General features: G+C 38.6%; 2 protein-coding genes across 10 annotated transcripts in view; one reads left to right on the forward strand and one right to left on the reverse strand.

Moving 5' to 3' along the window:
• The window catches only part of LOC134841325 (transient receptor potential cation channel subfamily M member 1-like), a 106,892-nt gene that overhangs the window by 70,086 nt on the left and 11,651 nt on the right, over positions 1-25,155 (forward strand). For all 9 annotated transcript variants that reach the window (XM_063857239.1, XM_063857237.1, XM_063857236.1 and 6 more), the window contains 6 exons: positions 11,911-12,029; positions 16,172-16,434; positions 16,835-16,971; positions 18,393-18,640; positions 19,365-19,606; positions 20,557-20,743. In XM_063857239.1, coding sequence (XP_063713309.1) covers positions 11,911-12,029; positions 16,172-16,434; positions 16,835-16,971; positions 18,393-18,640; positions 19,365-19,606; positions 20,557-20,743 — 1,196 coding nt within the window. The remainder of the gene's footprint in view (positions 1-11,910; positions 12,030-16,171; positions 16,435-16,834; positions 16,972-18,392; positions 18,641-19,364; positions 19,607-20,556; positions 20,744-25,155) is intronic.
• Positions 61-10,079, reverse strand: LOC134842914 (chymotrypsin-like elastase family member 1). Its single transcript, XM_063859443.1, has 6 exons — positions 9,927-10,079; positions 9,453-9,626; positions 5,849-5,939; positions 5,278-5,535; positions 438-594; positions 61-195 (listed from the first exon to the last, which is right to left on the reverse strand). The coding sequence occupies exons 1-6, from the start codon at positions 10,039-10,041 to the stop codon at positions 61-63; spliced, it is 930 nt and encodes a 309-aa protein (XP_063715513.1). The 5' UTR covers positions 10,042-10,079.

Consider the following 25,155-nt stretch of genomic DNA (forward strand, 5'->3'; position numbering starts at 1 on the left):
CAAAGTAAACGTTTGGTTCAAATTATTATCACATTTTGTTGTCTTTCGGCATAATTTTTCTCAGTCATCACCCATTGGCCCTCTCCGACCGCTGCCTCCCCCAGGGTTGTGTTGCATGACATGGTCTATCCAGCTGAGAAAGAGACCCACTCGAACAAAGTAGCTCCCTGGCCCGTACCCCTCCTCATTGTGTTCCTGATAAAAACATAATTTTTCTGTAAATTGACAGTTCTGCCCCTTCAATTCTGTTTGCCAAACATTTCTAAAGAGTACTCGCTACTATGTCCTTAAGTACTACCCATTTTACGATATCCAGTTCTGACCAACCAAGCCTAAAATTTTACTGATCTAAGAGAACTCGGAATATTAATTTGATATCCTAAAGGTTGGCAAAGTTGTTTTGAAGCCCCTTGAGGCATAGTTGTTTTGTACTGTGCCTGATTTCGGTTGCGAGAATAGGTGGCAACTCCGTAAAGACATCGGGGAGGTTCCAGAAATTCCTCGCAGTCTAGAATGTAGAGTGGTCCTCCCTCGTCCATCACTGCAATGTGTGCGTCATCGCCCAACAGTGGACTGGTGCATACAAGGTCATGTCTAAAAATAAAATAATTGGTAGCAATGTAGTTGTTTGGAGTCCTTTTACTTTTTCAATTCACAAGATTGTTAATGTCGCAGCATTAATAAATCATCGCGGACCAAGTTACCAGACTTGAGCATAACACATGCAGGCCCTACGCCTTGAATTTGCCATTTAAATTTAGTCGTGAGATTTTACACTTGGTCTATTAAGGGGAAAACTGTTCACATGGCCCCTCGTCGCAACACTCGAAGTTAAACACGGCTATTTATAATATCTCAATCGGGTAGGAGAATTGACTCTAAATTTTTAAAATGAAACTTGAAATGAAAGTAGCCAGTTGCTGCGTAATAATCACAGAATATTTCGATCAGAATATTTTTTTGATCAGTCTATAATGGCTAGTTGGCATGTAATGAATGAGCGTTTTGGGTTCATAACGTACATTCCCGCATCCAGTTTCAAGCGTTAAAAATCGATTATAATATGATTTTAGCACCAGTGTTACAAATATTGAGACAAAAATTGATTTTAATCAATTAATAATCGATTATAATCTCTCTTTTGAAATCAAATATCATCAATTATAATACATTGATAACCGAATCATAACAATTATAACATATAACCGAATTTCTATCTGACTTGTTTTGAACAAGAAATCGACTATAATCGATTATAATTGTTTATAATCCCTTCTGTTTGCACCTTTTGACTTCAACCTTCCACCTGAATTGCTTATATTTTATGCTTTTCGTAAACGTTGCTTTATAAAAAAAATGGGAAAATTGTTTAAGCAGTTTTCAAATCAATTCAAATTTATAACATGTTTTTCATTTCTTCTTGATTATAATTGTTTCATGATGCCTATTTTAAATTTTTTTGACCACCAAAATATCAGCACACTGCTTGAGTTTGATGGTTTTTTATAGAAGAGTTATATTTCACCTACCGCGGGATTCTTTCAACTAATATGAAGGGGTCTCTATGAAACTAATGAACCAAAGAGCAACAAGACAGCTCACTTTTCGAGATTTTTGACGAAAAATAAATATAATCTACTATAATAGATTTCAATAAAAGAGTTTATAAGCGATTATATGAAATTTTAATAGATTTTAAGAAAAGAGATTAAAAGAGATTATAATAGATTGTAAGCGATTATAAGAGATTTTAGGAAAAATTATAATCAATTATAATTGATTATAACTTATTATAATGACACAAAAAATGTTATCATTGTAATAGATCATAAGCGATTATAAAAGATTTTAGGAAAAATAAAAATCAATTATCATTGATTATGACTTAATTATAATGACACAAAAACGTTACCATTGTAATGGATTATAAATCGTTTAAACACATAAATTTGGCGCTTATAATTAATTATAATTTTGACAAAAGTGCAATTATAATTGTAATATAATCAAATACTTTCTCTTTTTACTGAGTTAGTAGTTCAGTGCGCACTGTGTTAGTTCAGTTAGTAGTTGAGTTACTAGTTCAGTGCGCGCAGTGGTTAGTAGTTCAGTGCGCGCTTTACCGTGCTCGTTTCTTTCCACATCTCAAGAGCAACTTTTTATTCCGACTTTTGTAACGAAAGTGATGGAACATTTGTGCGCTGTGGTAGTTGAGTTAGTCTTTCAGTGCGCGCAGTGGTTAGTAGTTCAGTGCGCGCTTTTACCGTGCTCTTTTTTCCGACACCTCAAGAGCAACGTTTTATTCCGACTTTTTTAACGAAAGTGATGGAACATTTGATGGAACATTTGTGCTCGGGGTGGTTTTTTTCTGCAGACGAAAATCGACTTTTTAACTAGCAATTTTTGGCCCAATTTTTATATCATTCAAATGGTGTTGTTTTCTTAAGTTTAAATTTAAGAAGACATTTCACTTTTGATCATTTTTTGTGAAGTTATGGGGGTTTAAAGATTGCCATTTTGAGACAATTAACGCGCGATATGTTTCGCTCTATTAACGCGTAAGAGGAGATTTAGTCCCTCTTAGAAATCGTTCCAAATTGTTTGAAGGAAACTTATTTGCCATAATTGATTTCTTACTAGGAACAAAATCGATCTCTTCGTATTTTAAATGGTTTGTCGGAGGATTATTTGCACAAAAATCCCTATTTAAAAAATTTAATTTTTTTCATTTTATTTTATTTTTTCGGATCTTGTCAACTACTTCCTCCCTATGGTATCATGTGACGAATCACACCCCCCATAAAAAAGAATTGAACAGTTAAGCATATACGAATTTTGCACTTTGTTAATTAGAGGTGAATCGCTTTTTGACTTTAAACCTTAGACATCGATTCTTTTTAGATGGTCTAAAACTATGGCTTTCATTATAACGATATGATAATAGAAATACCAAAACTCATTTTCAACTAGACCGCCCATCATAGAAATAGTTAACAAGATCCATTTTTCATGTTATTACTGCTCCATAAATCTTAAAAGGCAGTCTTATTTGTATCTGACAATTCTGTTTCCAATGTTCAATTAACAAAGATATGGGCATGCGGGCTAATTTAGATATTCCAAATAGTAGCGGATTTAAGGTGAGACGCCCCTTCTTTCAGGGATTCGACGCCCTACCGACCCAAAGTCTTTATAGTGATTTGGGAGAGCTCAGATGATCAATTTGGTTGACCTAAAAATTCGCCCCCCCTTTTTTTAAAAATCCCCCCTCAAGAAATTCCTAGATCACGCCTGATGGTGGAGGGGGCGGGGTGGATTTTTGAAAGTTTTTCGAAACTTTTGTTGACTTTTTGCTTTTGGATCTTTTTTTAGGTCGACCAAATTGATTTTACGAGCTCTCCATTATCACTAAAAAGACCTTGTCTTGGCCAATTTTTTAACGCCGCAGGCAAATTTTTGAAAAAAAACACTACAAAAAACATTCTGAAAATATTTAACAGCGACGAACTTTTGAGGACTCAAGCCATACTTTTTACTGACCGTGCGTGGGTAGGGGGATGTTAAGAAACTTACACGTTGAGCACCCCTCCCCCACCCTGTTCAATTGTGAAAAAAACATTGGGGAGTTTAAACTGTAAATAGGGGGAGTGGGGTTGATGACCTTAGTAAACATGAAGTTGGGGTGGGGTAAACGTATTTGAGTTTTTACAATGTTTTTTTTTCATCTCCTCGCTTATCTCGCTTAATTTACAATTTTGTGTTGGAACGATTGGTTTTTTTTGTATTATGGATTGCTTAAGAGGGCAATTTATATTTTCCAAAAACTTCTCGCAGGAACTCATTTGTCAAAAAACCAACAAATTAATTTTAAAAAAAGAAGATAAGCCAAGATAATTAAAACCCAACGACCTCAGTGCCGAAAATTTACCAAAAGTTTTATGAATATCATTAAAAACAATACAGTAAAGGCAAAAACAGTAACCATGCTAATAATTAAGGATGCAGTGGTACACTGACCATGCAATGCAAATACAGGCAAATTCAGTAACCATGATATAAATTAACCATGCAGTGACACACAGACAATGCATAATTGTTCCAACAATGTACAAAAATAACGGAAATTTGTGCTCGGGTGTGTTTTTTTTTCTTCAGACAAATTTTGACTTTCTAACTAGCCATTTTAGACGGAATTTTTTATATCATTCGAAAGCTATTGTTGTCCTGAGCTTAAATTTGAAAATATATATATTTCACATATGTTCATTTTTGTCTTAAATTATGGGGGTTTAAAGATTACGAACTTGAGACAATTAACGCGCGATATATATCGCGCTATTAACGCGTAAGCGGAGATTTATTCCGTCTTAGAAATCGTTCCAAAATGGTTGAAAGAAGCCTATTTGCCATTATTGATTTGTTAATAGGAGCAAAATCGTTCACTTTGTTTTGCAGTTAATATGGCATTTGGGGGGATGTTTTCACAAAAAAGCTCGAACTTCTAAAATAAACGTAATGTTTTTTTTTATTAAAATTTTTCATATTACTACTGCTTTATAGACCTTAAAAGGCAGTCGGAACATTCAGGGCTTCGCCCTGATTCGAGCAGTCTTGTTAACCATCTAGGAAAAAAGTTGTTTACGAGAAAAAAGTCTACTAACCGATTGCAATACCCTCTTTATCGCAAGGGTACAAAACCTTTGGAGATCGAGAGGTTACGCTATTTGATATGATTTTATTCTAGAAAACAATCGTAAAAATTAATAGTTTTTAAATGTAACTTTCACTTTCTCACGAGGTAACTATAATGGTAACTATATACAGCTTTTTTTACGGAATGAAATCGCGTGAAAAATCCAAACACGCCATTGTTCCTTCCTAATCTATGTTGAGGTGGTCGAAACTTCAACTGCCGTATTTAAGCCATTAGTTACGAATTCTTGGGCGTTTATTTGCCCCCCCCTTTCGCGCGTAGTTTGGTTGTTCAAAACCGGATGTCACAAAATAGCACCCATTTGAGACCCTTAGGATAGCGAGAAAATCAAGTTCGGCATCCTCCAGCGGGTAAAATCAATTCTTGATTGCAAAACACTCCGGTGATGATTAGTTTAAAACTTCAAACCTGCAGCATGATTTTGGATTGTACGTTTTGGAATTTAATTTGAATCGTGAACGTTTTTTTGGTGCTATTTATCATCATCGCTCTAATTGAAAAATTTTACGAGCAATTGAGAAAAAATCTTCGAATAGGAGTAGCAGACAAAGGCATGACTTTACCTGCAGAAGTTGAATTGAAAGAGACCGTATGTCTCGAAAGGAATCTGTTTGAAAAAAGTCTCCTGAAGAGTAGGTGGGAAAGAGTAGGACCGCGAGGAGGTTGCACCCATTCCACAGAAGCCGAGGAAAGTACTGGGCATATCGTCTGGCCGAATGAGGTCTGGGCAGATGGGGAGAGCTATCTGATTTCCGTGAGCTATGGGACTTCTGGTTCGCACGAGAGCCAAGTCATTCACTGGCGTATCGCTGAACTCAAATCTAAAACATATAACCTCAACTACCCACTTTATCCTCTACACGTTATTGACAATAGAGGTTTTTCAAAGCAAATTTTCAAAACTTTAATCAATCCGCAAAGATTTTTTAATAGGACATCACACTCATTTTTGCTCATTTCTTCCTTTGTGCACCCACAATCTCACCCTTGGAAAAGCGTCGTCACAAAATTTTAAATAATGAGTTAACTAAAAGGGCGACTTGAAGCTGATTTTTTTTGGTTCGCAATATGATTGTTGGTTCAATTTTGCTCAATTAAAGCTTCACATTGACTACATATAATATCTCTTCTAACCCTGGTGCGATGAACACCGCGTCCGCAAAGTAGTTTGTCAAGAACGAATCAGGCACTGAGTGGTCCCCAACCTCCACAGTCAACTGCCGTGCTACAACAAGGAAGATTATCTTCATTCACAGACATGCTTTCAGATTGAAGGTCCTTCAGATACATTTTTTTTACAGCCGTCAACATAAAATGAGAGCGCATATCAGCGTAGGGTTTTGACAGAGTCATATATTGCCTGCGAGATATTAAGAATTATAAGAAACTAGCTGCCGACGTGCCGATACCAGAATCAAAGCAAAACCAGCAATAGCCGGTTGCTGTAATAGTAGCACATATTCATGACATGAATTGTCTCACATGAATTAAAGAAAAATGCGGTTCATCAAATTGTCTTAAATAGCACAGAAGGTTCCAATCATGGTCATTTTTACATTAAAAAACTAAAGGATCAATTAGGTGACCTGGCTAGGATCGAGGCTAGATCTGTTGCTGTAAGCTTTAGTCACCCTCAGGGAAAACATGCCAAAAACGTCGACAATAAAATTACATTTTAAGCTTGCAGTTCAAAATTAGTATCAGTTAAAATAGTTGAACATTGAAACAACGCACCTCAATTCCGACAAAAAGAACACCTGTTTGAAGCCTGTATTTGTACGAATAGCTGTATTTGAACAAGACTCTCGAAACTTATCTGAAGAAAAAAAAAATTATAAATTCTGTCTCTGGGGAGTGCTTGTTGGTCAAGAGAAATGAAGAAAAGAAAGAAGAACTACCTTGCTAATGAGTAGATATCATAGTAGCTTGAGGAGCAGCAAAACTTTTTTGTAGCTGATTTCAACAAAAAAAATGCACCTTTTTGTAACAGTCGTTAATAGAAATAAGCCTTATAACCATTGGCTCAAGGGTCAGGGACCCTCTTGTGTTTTTGCACCTCATTCTGCCTGAGCCAGTTCATTCGCTTGAGACAGGGGACTTCAAGATCGTGTTACAGCTTAAAGGCTACTACCAAAATACCCCAACCCTAGAAATAAGAACGACCCCATGGCTAGGTCTCTAAATACCTAATACACGCGAACGTTGCTAAAAACAGGGTCGGAAACTCAAGTTAATGCCATTAGTTTTTATTGGACAGTGGACGTTTGATCAATTTCAGATGGATCGACTTCAAACCCGCCTTACCACAATACAGCTCTCATAAAATGCACTCTGGAAATTAAATTCAGTACTCACATAGTGACTACGGCTCAGAAATCGATAAAGTAAAGTAATTAAGATAATTCGAAGTTTGATAATTTCGACTAGTTTTTACTCAAGAGGTTTTATCATCTGAATCATTGGGTCGCTTCACCCGTCGACCTGCCCAATCCAGGTGTTTTTTCCCAGCGCGAGCGTTTTCGTAGGAATTTTTGGTGTTCTCTGTCGGAAACAAGACAACTCAAATGGGTCATTTCGGTAAAATTGCAAATAGCAATTTTACTCTAGGCCAGTTTTTCTGCCAATTTTTCCGCTATTATTAATCGACTCCTCTGATAATCTGTTTTTCATTTCATTTGCTGCGATAAACTTAAGCCTGACATGGCCAATTCGATTTTTTAAAAAAAAAAACCATTTTGCCCCAAATTCAACATAAAACTTCGGGATATGACCGACTGTCATATTTTTAAATTAGCGAGTCAATTAATTGCAAAAACGTTTTAGAAAAAAAATTATTCAGACTCAGAAATTAACAGTAGTCAAGAAAAATCAGAAGGTTAATTGTTGAAAAAGTTTACGATTATTAAAACGATTATATTAGCAGTAAGTATTCAATCAACAGTAGTCAAGAAAAATCAAACGAAAAATAAAAAAAGCGTGGCCTACAAAAAGCAGCATAGAGCAGGAAATCAAGAAAATTGTGACAAAGATGACCTTTTCTAAACTATTTAGCTTTACAAAGTAGGTCCAACATCCACCATGCACTAAATCTTTGTTTTATTTTCGGGAAAAATAGGCGAAAAGTATTAGAACGGTTAGTTAGAAAAAAAAACTTGGACTGGAAACTTGCAGAAAATGGCAACAAAATCCTCTCAATTTTATTCAATCATGCTGTAAATGTAAGTGTTTTAAAATGGTTTAGCATTGTGTATGAAGCTTTACAGCCAAAGCAGAACAAAATTTCATAGTAGAAATCATATGAGAAAAGGTTTAATCAATTGGATTCATGAATACTTAAGCACCAGTCCTATTAAGCCTTCACAAGTGTTTTTATCGAAGGGTCGTAGGAAACTAGACGACAAGCAAATTAGACCACCGCAAGTTGACAAATTTTAAGCAATAACTTTTTGTGAGTTTAGACGATTAGAACCGGACCAACAACATTTTTTGTTTAAATTGAAGTTACAGACACCTGATCATTTAAAAAAATTATTTATGAAACAATAAATTGAAAAAGTATAACAGATTTTGAAATGCGTAACTCATACACCTGTGACTTAGATAATCAGATTTGCGGTTTGGATAACCAGTGTTTACCCAAACAAAACTTAATTCAAGTATGTAAACAAAATTCACGCAATCTACATTCCCGTTACTTTCTGAGGGTCTAGGACAACAAGCCGACGGGACTTCAAGCCGAAGGGACTTCAGGCCAAAAATTAAACTTTACAAGCACCTCAAATCATTATTTTTTCATCTGTAAAACGTTGCTTGTCAAAATCGTAAGCTATTTTACTCCATAATAAGCGTTATTTATGACAAAGAATCACTTGGGATTGGCATCCGTTAATAATATCAGCCGGTTTTTGAAATGCATAAATTATAAACAAAAAAACTTACCTTCAACCGTGTTTTATTTTTCAACTTTCCTAAGCATCATTTGGAGGCTTAAATTCTATGAAAACGCTAATAATTACCGAATAAAGATAATGAAATTGAGAAATTCTTCAAAAAATTTTTCAAATTAATCATATTTCATGACTTAGGGACAAAATTTTCGGCTTGAAGTCCCTAATTTTACAATTCGGATTGAAGTCCCGTCGGCTTGATGTCCGGTACCCAATTTCTGATTGTCTAATTTGCTTGTCTTCTAATTTCCGAAACGCTGTTATCAAAATTGCATCGCCCTAAGTAGACAATCACCACGGGAAAATCAAACGTTTTGCGTTATAACTACACTTGGTTACATAGCAGTATTTAGACAAACGCGTATTCAGACTCGTCAGTATTTAGACAAATACTGTTTCAACCAATCAGAATCGAGACAAAGAAGAAATTAATGAATAATATTTATTTATTTTGGATTATTTATGTCTTTTCTGGATTCTGATTGGTTCATACAGGATTTGTCTAAATACTGACGAGTATGAATACGCGGTTGTCTAAATACAGGCTGCACTCCCTACACTTCAAGGGGAGGTGGTGTACATAAAGGTAAAGTGATTTTAACTTTTTCACTGACAGCGGTGGTGAGTATACTGCGAGTTGTTTTTTACTGCGGCTTGTCTTTTATTGCGAGCTGTCTTTTGTGGCGAATTGTCGCATTACGCCAGCAGTAGTACTTCATTTTGCGTGGAAAACAATAAGTAACTGAATACAAACTTCGTGGTCGGAACAAAAGATTTGAGAGGTAACTCACGCAGCAGAGAAGCGACACAGTGAGCAGCTGTGAGGACGAATCTCTCGTTGATAACACTTCCCCCACAGAAGCTCAGCCTGTACTTGATTCGTACAAAGAACTGTCTCCGAGGACTATCTAGCCCATTCACGATAGAGGATAGGGTCCGATTTGACAGAGGGGGAGGACTGGGCGCTAGATTAGTCAGTATACGGGCAATTCGGACTGAAATGTTTGAACAGTTTTCATTCTAATAAAATTTACTGTTTAGAGAATTATATAAAAAACAACGACAAGCCTTCTCAATTCAGTAAAAGGGAACATGGAAAGATAACTATATTAGCATTAAAATTAAAAATCGAATTTTACATCGCTGCATATAATAACTATAAAAGATGTACTCGAAATATTGATTGAGTTTTAAAAAAGTATCAAAAAGATCAGATAAGAAATGACCACAAAAACTTTTGCCCGATTGCAAGTATCCTGAAGTACCATTTCCCGACAGGTTTTCGTTTTGTTTAACAAACTCAATGTTGATTTCATTTGCGACTCGGGAATTGAGAGTACTCAAACTTAACAAAAAGCAAATCAAGGCCAAAAGATTCATGATTAAAATTGGAGCATTGAAGTAGCATCTAAACCTCATTTAGTTTAGCCATCAGAAACAAACAATTAAAATGCATTTCAATGCCATTATTGACTGAAGTTCAATTCATTATACAAAATTATGTCAGGTCTTAACTAATACCTTTTTCGAAAGAAAATAGCTTTTTTAAATTTGAACTAATTTCTATGTCATAAAAATCTTGAACTGTGAATCGGTCTCGAAGTTATCAATTAATCTTTGATGCATTTGGTAACAGGATTGCAACGACTCCTGTAAAAAAGGTCATTTTTTTCATAAGGATATATTACGTTAGACAGGGGCGGATTTAGGGGGGGGGCAGGCAGACGCCTCCCCCCCCCCCCCCCTCAGGGATTCAGTCCCCTGCTGACGCAAAGGATCCCACCTTTGGTACTTTTTACAAAATCCAGTTTTGGCCGACCAACCCTAAAATTTTTCTAAAGGCGCCTCTGGCGCCAATATATACTTTTGAGGGGGGAGCGCGCGCCGAAAAAAACGCGATTTTTTGGTCAAAATTTTTCAAAAAGTGCATGAAAATGCCTTTTATGGATTGTTTTTTCAAAATTTTGCCTGCGGCGCAGATAATTTTATCAAAACAGAGACTAAACCGAGCTTAGGGAGAGCTCGAAAAATCAATTCGGTCGACCTAAAAAAAAGGTCGACAAAATTTTCGAAAATTTTTTGAAAACCCGCCCCCCCCCCCCCTCGAGAAATCCTAGATCCGCCCCTGACGTTAGATGTGTTAAATGGAATAATACGACACCAATTTGGCAATATTTCTGATGCATTCGAAGTCAGTAGTGTATCCACAAAACCTATGAGGGATTTAGAATTAAGAGTTCTCGGTTGATTTGCAATTAGCAAACCCATATTGACCTCCATGCAAGAAAAATGATTATCATACAATTACATACATGGAGCTTTTGGAAAAATTCGAGTCATACAAGTTCCATATATGGATAAATACTTCTCATAGAGTTTTCAAACAATTTCTGTACGTTTGTAATTGTATGGAAATGATTGAATAACATTTTTATATGTATGAAAGCTATATGATAACCATTTTTGGTCAGCCGGGGGGCCTTCTAGCCATATTAGTCAGATGTTAATTTGCTTTCAAGTGAAAAATCATTCATTGTTGAGTAGAGGTGAAAAGTCCATTTGACATGCAAAATGAATAGCAAAAAAAATCAGCCCAGTTTTTCTCGGCACTGAGAAAGTTTTTCAATTTATTAGATTCAAAATAACGACTGAAAAAGCTTTAATATGGTACCCAACTTGAACCCCTGCATTTTAAGTTCAAGTTAGCAAACCCATATTGACCTCCATGCAAGAAAAATGATTATCATACAATTACATACATGGAGCTTTTGGAAAAATTCGAGTCATACAAGTTCCATATATGGATAAATACTTCTCATAGAGTTTTCAAACAATTTCTGTACGTTTGTAATTGTATGGAAATGATTGAATAACATTTTTATATGTATGAAAGCTATATGATAACCATTTTTGGTCAGCCGGGGGGCCTTCTAGCCATATTAGTCAGATGTTAACTTGCTTTCAAGTGAAAAATCATTCATTGTTGAGTAGAGGTGAAAAGTCCATTTGACATGCAAAATGAATAGCAAAAAAAATCAGCCCAGTTTTTCTCGGCACTGAGAAAGTTTTTCAATTTATTAGATTCAAAATAACGACTGAAAAAGCTTTAATATGGTACCCAACTTGAACCCCTGCATTTTAAGTACCCAGATAATAAAAATGTCCTCACAATTCTGTTTGCATGTGTTTGGACTATTGCCTAGTTAACGCTCGGTTATATTACAAACGTGTACTCGTATGTGCTCTTAGGCGAGCGATTCCCGGCATTCAACCCAATGTGCTCGTTCTTCGTGGGCGTGGAGAGTGGCATCCAGTCGAACAAGGGCGCAGAACTGTTCGTCCGCAGCTCCCTCGAGGAACTCATTCAGGTAAAGAGCAATCGGGGCGACCACGGAATCTTGTACAGGTTCAATAATCGTAAAACTATGTACATAAGAACAAACAAACTTATAAATAAATGGCGTTTTTACACTCAGCTGGCGCAGACGTCTGAGAGATCACCAGAGAATACTATTTCCTAGTTTCAGAGCATTTTAATTATAAAGCAATTAGTCTGAAACGCTCAGGTTTTGTAATAACATTCCAAGCTTCTCAGAACCGCTAAAAACTGATGCCAGTCAATGCAGAATTGTTTTTCAATATTGATCTATGCTAAGCATTCTATGCTGTTAAAAATGCAGGTTCAATATCTTTAATTCACTGAACTAAGATTGACTCGTTTATTCTTTAACGGTTAACAACAATGAATCCAAACATCGCAGACTAAACTTAAGGTTGGCAGGTATTAATTAATTAGTAGCCGCACCAGACACATAGCTAACCAAAGGCGCCAACACGTAATATATGATTAGATACTATATATGACATTCCCTCAACAATCAATTTTCAAACAACTGTTTTAAAATTATCCAACGGAAATGTTTGAGTTTTAGACCAGCGATAGTCCACCCTCTCCCTGGGCATGAGTTTTAGTTTAACAAGTTTCTTGAGTTTCCTTTTTCACTCCCTCTTTCAAATGTGCCTTCCTGCTCAATTAGTGTCCCGCTCTCTGTCTTCCTCTCCTTTGGATGTTCTCGCTTTCAATATACTAACTATCATAACCCCGCCGAATTTAGATACCGCCGTCCGCTTCCTGGTACTTTTCCGTGATCCTGTTCCATCTTCTGATTCTTGACTAGAGTATGATACGAGACGTAAGCGTCGTACTCGTTCCCCTTTCTTTTTAGAATGTTTCCCCCCTCGTCCTTCGTTACTCAAATTTGGGGCACTCCCCCCTTGCTCGTTGCTCATAGTCTGGACCTCCGTGTCCACCCCCTGGGATTTTCCAGCACCGCTTCCTTCGGATAAGTTTGGTCTTCCAATTCCGTCTTCTACATCGTTATTCATTTTTGGTTCATTTCCTTCCACATCTCGCCCTGGTGCTATTGTTGAGTTCCCTGCGTGTTTGGAAATTGTTATTGGCTCGTACTCCGAATCCGAATCGTCCTCCTCCGCTGGTGAAAATTCTCGCACTCTGTTATCAGCCTTACTCTGTGCGCTTGCTTTACTCTGTGTGCTCGTCCCCGCCGCCTGTTTGTTCGCTGCTCGCTTTAGTTCCGCCCGACGTTGCAATGCACTCATAGCTGGGAGTGGTAGTGTTAGCTTACTCGCGGTAGTTGGCGCGTTCGATTTGATGACTTTCTCGGCAACCCCACTTTTCCTTTTATTGCTATCCTTGAGTCGTTGGAACAACAGTTCGGTCCGTTTACTTGGCTGTTTAGACTTTCCCCCACAAGCCTGTTTCCCGTCCCCGTCAGCCATTGGTGTTCCATCCGCCGCCGAAACTAGTTGATTTTGTGTCAGTCGCCTAGGGTGATTCATATGATCGACATCAAAATCCACGTCGGATCGTTCTTCCCAATCCGTTGCCATGGGTTGGATGTTCCTCGGAGCTCTGGGGTCAGTAGAATCTGCATCGGTGCATTCCTTGCATCCATCCGCAGCTGCGACTAAACTCCGGTGGAGATAGGGAAACCAGACATCCCTCGCAGCGTCGAACATACTCGAGCGCCCATGGTGAAACGCATGTATCCGATTAACCACAGCCTTCCTGAGTGGTATGGGGATGACGAGTCGTTCGTCCATCCACAGACAATTTTCCCGCACGTGGAAATCATGTGTGTGCTGTCCGAGGTAGGCACCCATTGCTCTGACCTTCTTTTCCAAATCCGGGTCCTTACTCTCCACCAGTTCTTTTATTGCGCGCATCTGGGGGTCCCCTTTATAGTTCGCTTCCACGAGCTTCAGGTTGAATAGCTCCGGCAGTGCACTGCTTTTGCGGACTATCTTGCAGTCCCGGGGGATTACTGACATGATGACGTTCCCTCCTGCTGGGTATGCCACCGGAAAAATTTCACCTCCGAATGCCGAAGGAATGGAGATGACTGTGTTGCATCGAATGTCCCTGGTGTGATGCGTCTCCGCCTCCAATCGTGCATCCACAATCTCCACCTCGCTGCTACTGCCGCTCGTTATTTGTAGTTTACATTCGGTGATTGACTTTACTACTTTTGCGCTTTCCCGGTCATTACACTCAGCTATTCGTTTTAGTGGCTTCTGATTGGTCAACCGATGGTCACGCGTTTTGACGCCCTCTTCCGGTGGAATGTTAACTTTATCGTTTCCAACTTGAATATCTTTAGAGAAATGTGTCTGCCACTCATCCAGGTCATTGTCCATCGCCACAGTTCCTTCCGTGGTATGTATGCTTTTCACCCCTTCTGTCGATGGTGCTTGTACCAGCATCAGTCCTAGTAAGGGCATTAAATCCCTGCCAATAATAGACGGTCGGCACCCTCCGATGACGTTTATATCCGACGAACAAGTCCATCCATTGGAATGAAGCGTGACTTGCATCTTCCCCAGAAATTTTAACGGATTGTTTCCGTAATCGCGGAATTGGTCGTCTTGTGGATTCAGCGGTTTCAATTGTACGTTGACTGTCCCCAGGGTACGTTTTAGTTCCCCAATAGTGAAAATGGATATTGGCGAACCACTGTCAATCCAGGCTTGAGTTGCTTTGCCGTTGATTCTTAAGGCTAGTTTGGCCCCCGCGACTTTTAATTCTGTTTCCTCCTTCCGCCGAATTGACATAACCACATACTCCGTCGAACTATCCGAATCCCATCCATGTGCCGGTGTCTTTGAATCAGTCAGCCATCCGACAGAACTTCCGTAATTGGATGCACTCTCCTCCGGATAATCTTGGGTAGTCCCGCCATTGGTGTCATCCTCATTTATCATGCCTACGCGACCCCTATTCGCCGATCGACGTCCTCTACAAGTTCGCTCATAGTGTCCCATTTTCTTGCAAAAATTGCAGGTTACATTTCTTGCTGGGCACTTTGGAATGTGGTCCGGGGTAAAACCACTCTGGTCGCAATTGTAGCACTTGCGATCTGCTGCTCCTCCGCGGCCCCTTGTGCCGCCCCTGCCAAATCCACGTCCGCCTCTTTGGAATGGACGACGGTACCCTCCTCTAATTGCGCTTATAGGCTCCGCTTTAATTTGTAGTGAACCCGCTGGTGCCGCAGTAAGTCCCCCACCGGATATTTTATACGACTTTGCGTATTTGTCCCCCCGTTCATATGACAAAGCAATCCGGTAGACCTCATCTGGTGTCTTAGTTGAACGGCATAGCTCCGTTTGGGCTTCCTTGTTGGACATATTTACTATGAATACATCACGTAACACCCGTCGTTCCAATGTTCCCAATGAGCATCTAGCGGCTAGTCCACTCAAAACGGAGTGAAATTCTTCTAGCGTTTCCCCGTCACGTTGTTTCCGAGATAGTAGCTGATACGTCTCGAATGTTTCGTTTCTTTCCTTGCGGAAAACACTCTCAAATTCATCCAAAACCCGTGGATATCGGGTAGTCGCCAGGTCCAGATGGGGCTTCCGGTTATGTAATTCGTCCTGTCCACGTTCCCCCAAACACAAATAGAGGTTAGAAATTAGTGTCTGCTCTGCTTCCACTCGATTTTTCCCATTCACCTCCTCTGGCAGACCGGTAATTTGCGCCTCAGTGAGCGTATTAGCAAAATAAAATGCCGTCGGATTGAATGAATGTTTTGCTATTACACCCCAGGTGAATCGTGTAATCCAATGCTCCCACAACATTGGTGCTTCCGTACATTTACTCGGCCAAAATGCCGTAATTCCCAGTGGATTTTTTCCTGATCCCGCGCTTTGTCCTGCTTGCTGCGCCATGTTAAAAATGCAGGTTCAATATCTTTAATTCACTGAACTAAGATTGACTCGTTTATTCTTTAACGGTTAACAACAATGAATCCAAACATCGCAGACTAAACTTAAGGTTGGCAGGTATTAATTAATTAGTAGCCGCACCAGACACATAGCTAACCAATGGCGCCAACACGTAATATATGATTAGATACTATATATGACAATGCATATGATCTTCATATTAATTCTAAGAAGACTTGAACAAATTAAAGAATTTGGGTTGCAGGCAGACCCGAGCGACAGCCAGCATTTCAATGGAGTGGGTTTAAACATCCCCACCGTCCTCATCCTCATTGGGGGAGACTTTGATACTTTCGAGCGGGCAGCGAATGCAGTGGAGAAGGAGATCCCCATCATTCTGTGTGAGGGAAGTGGACTGGCCACAGACATCATAGCCAGTGGGATCCGAGTCAGTCAGAAGAGTGCAGATTTCAAGCTGAGCAAGGAGCAGGAACAGGTCCTCGTAAAACTCATGGAGACACAACTCAGGTCGGTAAACAATCAAATAAAGAAAAAAAAACTAGAAACGATCATTAAACAAGTGAAGCAGGGACAGATCTATGATTTTCACCGAGTGGGGTGGGGTGGGGGGGGGGGGGGTCGAAAAAGTTGTATTTTTTTCTTTTGGTGGACCAAATTAATTTTCCGAGCTCACTTGAAACACCAGAGACCCTATTTTGACAAAAATTTGCGCCGCGTGCGACTTTTTGTTAAAACAGGTCAAAAATGTCATTTTTGGGCCTATATTGGAAGGTTTTGACTAAAAAAAAATTGCGTATTTTTGGCACACGCTCCCCTAAATTAACATATATTTGCGCCTTTAGAAATATGTTTCAATTCTTTCCAGCAAAACCAGTCAGGGAATTATTTTTATATTGTTTTGTTTCAGCACGAAGCCTCCCAAGGGCAAAATCTTCCCCTCTGCCCTGTTCGAGGGGTCTCGACACCTCCCCTTCTTGCGCAAGTGTGTCAAGCACCGGAAGATGGTCTTCTTCTACCGCATAGACCTTTCAGTCAGTCACCTGGGTTAGTTACCAGGCGATCACGCAACACATTAAACTGTTAGGGATACCTTGATACCTTTTGGAAGACAGACTGCATAGTATGAGTAACTATTCGTCAATTTGCTTAGCGTTTCATTCAAAAACCATCCATAAACCAGATTTGTAGTTCTTCACAGATTTAGAGCCAAAGAGTTTAGTATGAGCATGAGTGTATTGACTACAAGATATTTTAGGAGATCAAAATTATGAGGCATAGATAGTCATTAATCCATCCTGACTTTTTTCGTGTCGTACAATTGTGATAAAGTTTTGCACCAACTATAATGAAACAAAACATGTACATTTGCGGTCTTGAAAATACCGCCTAAATTAAGAAAACTGAACATAACCAACAGCAATTGGCATAGAGTCATTGAACGCAAGTAAACAGACAAAAAATACGGATTTGGTTTTGAATTCCAAAGAAAACAAGACTGCTCGTATCAGGGCGAAGCCCTGAAAGTTCCGACTGCCTTTTAACGTTTATGGAGCAGTAATAACATAAACAACATAAAAAATTAAATGAAATAAAATAAAATGAAAAAAAAATTTTTTTCTAAAATTTGAAAATTTTTCTATGAAAATCATCCACCCACACGCCATATAAAGTACAAAACAATAGATTTCGCTCCTTCTAACAAATCACTTTTGGCAAATAAGCATCTTACAACCAATTTGGAACGATTTCTAAGACGGATTAATTCTCCGCTTACGCGTTAATAGCGCGAATTATATCGCGCGTTAATTGTCCCAAATTGGTCAAAATGGCAATCTTTAAACCCTCATAACTTTACGAAAAATGATCACAGGTGAATTATCTTTTCAAATTTAAGCTCAGGGCAACAATAGCTTTCGAATGATATAAAAAATTTCCGTCAAAAATGGCTAGTTAAAAAGTCGAAATTTGTCTGAAGAAAAAAAAAAACCCACCCCGAGCACAAATATTCCGTTACTTTCGTATCAAAAGTCGGAAAAAAAATAGATGTCCTTAAAGCTCTTTGACGTTCTAGAACATTTTGTGATTGACATTTTTTTGATAAAATTAACCCAATTTGAAAAATTTGGATCAGCTAATAAAATTTTGATTTAGCTTTGAAATTCGATAATTAAATTTCACTTTCGAAACTAGAAGTCGATCACGTTTTTCGTGACATTTACACTTTTACTGTTCGATAGTGGAGTTTTCATTCCTTTCAACAAAGTATATGAACTGAACTTAAAAGGCAATCAAAAGTTCAAACCCCGAAAAAGTAAATTTGAGCCTGAACTAATTTTGAAACTTTTTCTGAAAATAAAAAAAAACGAAAATAAATAAATAAATCATCGCGCTCGATAGAAGAGTCATAACTACGTTCATCGACTGTAAATACATGTGAATGTCTGAATGTCTCATGTAATCCTTAGACGTGGCTATAATGAGAGCCCTGCTCAAAAGTGGTCCTGCGAGGAGGAAGGACCCCGTGCAGTTAGCAGTTCGATGGAACAGGTGTGACGAGGTAGTCGAGGACCACTTGAAGAGTCCCCAGACGGGGCTGGGGGGTTCTAGGTTCCAGCAATCGAGCAGAGGCAGTCCCGATAAAAGACTGGGCATGTTTGGGAAGACGGGGTTTGATATCAACGAGAAGCCTAACATCAAAGAGCTCGTCACTCAGGTAGGCGCCAGTCAGCATTTATGTCATCGAGCACTTAGAGAAGAAGCTGGAAATTGGTGTTAAAAACTTCCAGGGGGAGGGGGGTTCTTGAACATTTTTTGAACAAAAAAGGCGGTTTCATTGCGGGGTTTCAAAATTATTAGGGGCTCCTGCATCTTTGGGTCAACGCTGATGAATATCATGTCAAAATTGAGCCAAAATTTTCTTTAACCTTAATTTGGCATGATGTTTTAGTTTTTCCTTTTGGTCACTGCGTTGAAAATAATTTTTAGGGCTCTTACAAACGTCATATTTTTTCAAAACTTGAATAAATTTTTTATGGTATAAAAATTCTGGTGGAAAAACCTTCAGAGCCCCCAAAATTTGGAGCGGTCAATTATCTAGCGGTGGGGAAGGGGGTTGGGGTCTATAAAGAAGTGGATTTGGTTTGCAGGGTTCCCGACAATTAAAACTACAGTACCGTGATACACAATTATATGTAAAATGAGATGTGTTAGTACTGGCATCACGGTTACAATAATCTATAACGAAATCGACGCATATTCAGCCATATTTTGAGCTAACATGGATGCAAAATTTCAAGCCGCAAAAAATCTGCTAACTGCTGGCAAAGAATACCCAAAATATTTGAAGCGCGTCAAATCCTAGTTAAATGAAATGAAATTTCGGATCAATTTTTCTAGCAGATCGCTTTGCTGGAAAGTAATTGTACCTTAATTGCTAGGCTCTATTGGAGGACAAGCCTGAATTCATCAAGCTATTTCTGGAACATGGTCTGGATATCAGGAAATACCTGACGACGAACCAGCTGGCCCAGATCTACGAGGCTTCCTGCAGCGTGTACCCTCCACTGGTGAAGCTGCTGAAGAAGGCTCGCAATGGAAAAGCGAAGAGCTACTTCAAGATCAAACACGTCTACAATCTCATACACACCTGGACTAGTGCTAGTCTACAGCACCAGCTAAGGTTAATCAAGGAGGGTTTAAACCCAACAAACAGGCTTCTTCACCTCACAACAAAAAAAAACCATTACAGAAAAATACTGGAGACTTTTTTCGGGCGACTTCTGTTCCAACCATGTTACTAAGTAATGGGAAGGAACTATGGCGTAGGGTTGGTTTTTCGTCCCAAATCTAGGAATATCAAAGAAAATTTATAGAGTCAAATGTGTTCTCAAAAGAAAGCTCGATTTCAGGTTCAGATTCCAAAGAGTTCCGAGTCGAAAAAAACTTCCGGATTTTTCCCTTTTTCGAACTTATTTACATGAATCAATCAGAGAGAAAGAAAATTCTATTTAATTTACAGCATTTTAACACAATTTAACTATAATAAACTCATTATTGCGTAATATTATATAATTGAACCCCCTCATCGCAAACAAAAACGTTTTTGCAATTTCGCTGATTTTTCTACAATTTTTTAAAGTTCTAGCAAAAATTAATGTGGCCGCAAAACTCTGTGATACTTTTAATACACGATGTGATACTTTTATCCACGAGCAGTTGCGGATTTAGGGGGGGGGGCAGACGTCTCACTAAGGGATTCGACCCCCTGCCGTCACGAAGGGTCTTCCCTTTGTACTATTTTAAGATATCCAATTTTGGCTGACTGACCTTAAAATTTTTCCAAAGGCGCCAATTTATACAAATTTTGAGGGGGGAGCGCGCGCCGAAAAAGCGGGATTTTTTAGTCGACATTCTCCAAAAAGTGCCTAAAAACGCATTTTTCGGCTATTTTAAAAAAATTTACCAGCGGCGCAAAAAATATTGTCAAATTAGGGTCTTTGTACTGATTTGAAGAGCTCAGAAAATCAATTTGGCCGACCTAAAAAAAGGTCACAAATCATGGTGGACCTCTAACTACCAGTGCAAATCAGTGATTCTGACTCATCTTAGTTTTTGATAATTTTTAATTAGAACCATTCCCGACAACCGAAACACCCCTGGAAGGAGGAGCTCTGGAGATGGGTGGAAGGGGAGAAGGGGACGGAGAAATACAGTGCGGGAGCTGAAGACATTTGAGGACCCCTTCAGAGAACTGTGCATCTGGGCTATTCTGACACACAAGATGGAGATGGCGCTCTTCTTCTGGTCAAGGGCAAAGGTCAGTCAATTAACATCTCATCGAACACTTTCACTCGCACTTTTATAACACTTACGTGAATAATCTTATACTGGTGTGATTACCGTGCTCTACTACCATTCTGATCAGGAGGGAATCAAAGATTTCTGCGTGAGGTACATATTTTAGATACAGAATAGAAGCGGAACTTCGTGCCACTTGCGATTAAATCTCTTATAATCAAGGTCAAAAGAAAAAACATGACTACGAGCACGCTGCTAGATATTCTATGTTTTTGGGGAAAAAATTAAAACGATTTGAGGAGAAGAACGAACAACTCTCTCATGATTCATTAAGGTTCATTTGCATAAAACCCACGTGAAGAACTCATTTGTTAAAAACACAAAGCATTGCTTCTCTTGCATACTTGGCATTCTTTAAACAGCTAACTAAAATGGAGACCAAAAAGTGAGTTTTCGTAAAACAAATCATCGGCCAAGAAAATTGCAGTAACAGTAGCGGATTTATGGGGGGCGGACGCCTCGCTCAGGGATTCGACCCCCTGCCGACCCAAAGGGTCCCCCTTTGTATTTTTTTGAGAATAATGGCGAGAATATTGGTGAGATGCCCTTTGTACTATCTGGGCATCATTGAATTGAAAGCACAACAAATTTGCAAAAAAAATCAGATACAGTCATTACTCGAATCCCTGACCCTTATTATGGACAATCACAATCACAAATTTTGTGGCTTGAAATTGTTTTGGTTATGAGGGAAGTTAAAAATGATTCATTGACTCCGTTAGAGAAATTTTTCTCCGGAAACGTCTAATCTCCGATTTGATAACAGTTGCTAATAGCTTGACTCGCTTTCATTTTGCTGGATAGTGGAGCCACCAGTACCCTTGCAAAAGTTTTGGAAAATGTCAGTCAAAAACTTTTGATGAATGAAAATTCTACACAGAGACGAAGCGGAGCTGAAACTACAATAAACAACACTTGCAACTATGATGAGAAAATTGCTTACAGCAAAAGAAAAATCGTGATGTGATAAATAAGCCGACAAAACATGAGCAAATAAACGAAATTCCGAAAGCTCAACTTTTACCAGAAAAAAATCCATTTCATACGTACTAAAAAACAAGACCTGACCGGGACTCGATCCTAGATCTTAGGGTGCAAAGGCAACCACATTACCTCTATGCCAAATGGGAACGAACTTGGAATTTGTTAAGGTTCATTAATAACTCAAGTGAGGAACGCAAGTAAGATTTCTAAGAAAAGTTTTTTACGGGAAAAAAGTACTGTTCCCGATTACAAGACACTTGCTTTCGCATGTGTAAAAAGAATCACCTATGAAGTTATTTTTAAGACTATGAAGTTATTGGGGTTTAAAAACTGCTTTTTTGACTTTTTTTTAAAAGAAATTAACGCACGATCGATATATATTTTTATCAATAATGTTATCAATTGTTTTCACAAGAAAAATTTTCTTCGATTTTGAAAAACAGCTGGTTTACCTAGATATTCGAGACTTTTTAGGAGTATATTGATTTAAAGTCTTAGAAACATGGTGGCCGTGATTACTGTCTCACAAATTTCAAAATATTTTACGTCTTTTGACGGAAATAGATTGAGTGTTTCATTTGCGACTACTTACTCTTCAACGATAGGCAGTAATCAATCATATAAAAAATCTGTAGTCGGGTAACCTTCATTCCAGCCACCCATGAGTGAAGGAATAGTGATTCTGGCATGATTTTTAACAAACAATAGAGGAAAGCTGGTTTTAAAATAAGATAGTCAAGTAATACTGCAAAAACGACAAATGATCGATAAGAGACTAATATCGCAACGATTTTTCAATTTTGTTTTTATACCTTCCGTTCTCTTAATACGACGTGACTTTTTTCTGTTTCATCCATCAATTCACATTCTCTACCCCCAAACCAAACAATCTATTCAGAAATCAATGACTGCTTTTACGTATAAACTAAAACTAATTGAGCTAATACGTGAGAATCGATTAGCTTTAGGATCCAATAAATTGAGGTCCAGAATTTTTTTCTTCAGCATAACAGTGTTTCAAAAATTCACGGCTAACTACCTTTCAAATTCAGGACTCAGATTTCAAATCTTGTTCAAGAGTTTTTCACTAGAACGATTTATTAATTGACTAACTAGTAATTTTGAATAAACAAAGATCAATTAAAAACTAAAAACATCAACTTAATTTGTTATAAAAACAGTCCATGGTGCAAACTATAGGTTTAAACAATTTTGTCGAACCGATAAATTTTAAGCAGTCTATGTCTTAGTAGTCTTGTTAACCATTCAAAATGTTATTATGAAGACGATCCCAAATTGATCCATTTTCATCTGAGGCTGCTGTCGGTGATTGCAACTGCAGACCATTTGAAGCTGAATTTGATTGGATAGCTATTTGATCAGTTGCAGGCACTAACATGAACCCATTAATTTCATTCGCGATTGGGTCCGGCATGTGAATAGCTGTACTTGGTGATTGGACTTGACCAGGTATCGCAGGAGGTAAGGATGGAACTGAGACGATTATCGAGGAATCGCCCGTATGCGCAAACTTGGTTCCCTTCAGCAACATACTTATGGATTCCATGTCCAGCTTATGTTTATTCGTGTAATGCTTTCCTAGAGATTGTTTCTGTCTAGTCGTGTAGTTACAAAGAGCACAACTTACCACTAAACTTGAGTGAGCGTTTCGCACATGCATATACATTAGATTTTTCTTGTAAGTCTGATAGTTACACTTGAAAACACTACATTTTAACAGCCCATTTTTATCGGCATTTGATACTGTGTTCCTGTATATATACAACTGATTCGCCCTTAGGCTCAACTTCGCATCCAAGTCTTTGACATCGATTTTGTTGGGAGATTCTTTCTTCCATACCGTCTTTACTATTCTCGGAGTGAGGTTAGGAGGTTTGTCCTGGTTCGGAGAGTTCTCGATCACCTGAACCGGGGATTTTCTCTCTGTCAATGCAACCGGCCTCGGTCTAATCAAGCGGGGCGATGTTTTCGAACATACGGGACCCAAATTTTTACTGCGCTGCAAGTTGTTCTCAAAATACTCAGATGTACTGGTTTCTACGGGAGATGTGAACTCGTCTTTCGAAGGTGATTGGTTCATACTGAACATTGAATCGATTGATCCGTGCAGTTCGCGGATCAGATGTTCATAAGAGGGCTCATCTTCAGCAGAGCGTCCTCCCAAAAGAGTTCCTCCGTTATTGTCAAATAGCATAGACGATGGTGCTGCATCGTTAGATACATCGCCTTGGCCAACTGCAAAACCTGGTTCATCAGGCATGGATTGCGAGAAGCAACTGCGTTGTTCACTTTGAAATTGCGGCGAGACCATGTCTCCACTGATCTGTTCACCATCAACTCCGTCGTCGCATTGACCACCGGAATCCTTTAAAGTGAAATCGAAACTATTGAACGGGCTTTGGAAGTCCTTTTGCATAGCAGAGTGGTCCAAATTTCCATTACCAGGCCGACTGATTTGGCTTTTCATATTCTGAGACCTACTTAAGGAGCGATTTGTTTCAGATGAGCGCGAACACATCCTCATAGAAATGGTTCCAAGTTTGTTCCTGGTTTCAACACTTTCGTCTATGATAGAAAAGGTATTTTTCCACATGCACTCCCCCACTTTCAAACCATCCCCCATCTCGCCTTTTCTGCCTTGACCTTGGCATTGCTCTTCGTTCTCGTTTTCTCCTCCGTTCTCGTGTGCTTTGCGGTTGTGGGCTAAATGATTCAGCAGCACTGTGCACAGAACTGAGCTGTCGAAGCTGAAGGAAAAAGTCAATTCGGGAAAAGATAGAGGACCACTGCGCAAGCTATCAAAAGCGTTACCAGTACTATGATAATGATCCATGATTCTATTACCTAGAAAGAAATTGACAAGTAAATTAAGACGGTAAGTTTAAAGCAAAGCCATCTACGTACAGTCATTTCAAATAATCAGGGCTAAGGTGAAATGGTCTCGCTCACTCAAATGAACCGCTGAAAAAACATGAAACTTAGTAAATTTATTTTTTCTTCCAGGTAACAACATTATTTACTATCGTTTGTACTTGTTTTCATTTTAGGTAGTCTAAAAATATATACATAAGGTTAAGGTAAAATATGATATTTATGACAATATTGGCTCGACCCTTTTCGGTCAGGCACTCAGAAGGAATACACGAAAATTTTAGAAGCATATTGATTTATACTAATCAATTCAACTGATAAACTTATTGCATTCCCGTACTAGCTAGAATAAAATCATGGCCAGTTTAGTTCATACAGGTCACTGAAAGTAAAAAACGTCGGACAAATGTTAATCTTCAGCGTTTCCATGAATGGAAAATGCTTTTCGAAAGAATCTCAACAACTTTACGGTTTTTGCGCCAAAACTCATGACTG

This window comes from Symsagittifera roscoffensis, chromosome 3 (genome assembly GCF_963678635.1).
Source record: "Symsagittifera roscoffensis chromosome 3, txSymRosc1.1, whole genome shotgun sequence".
Classification (NCBI taxonomy): Eukaryota; Metazoa; Xenacoelomorpha; order Acoela; family Convolutidae; genus Symsagittifera; species Symsagittifera roscoffensis.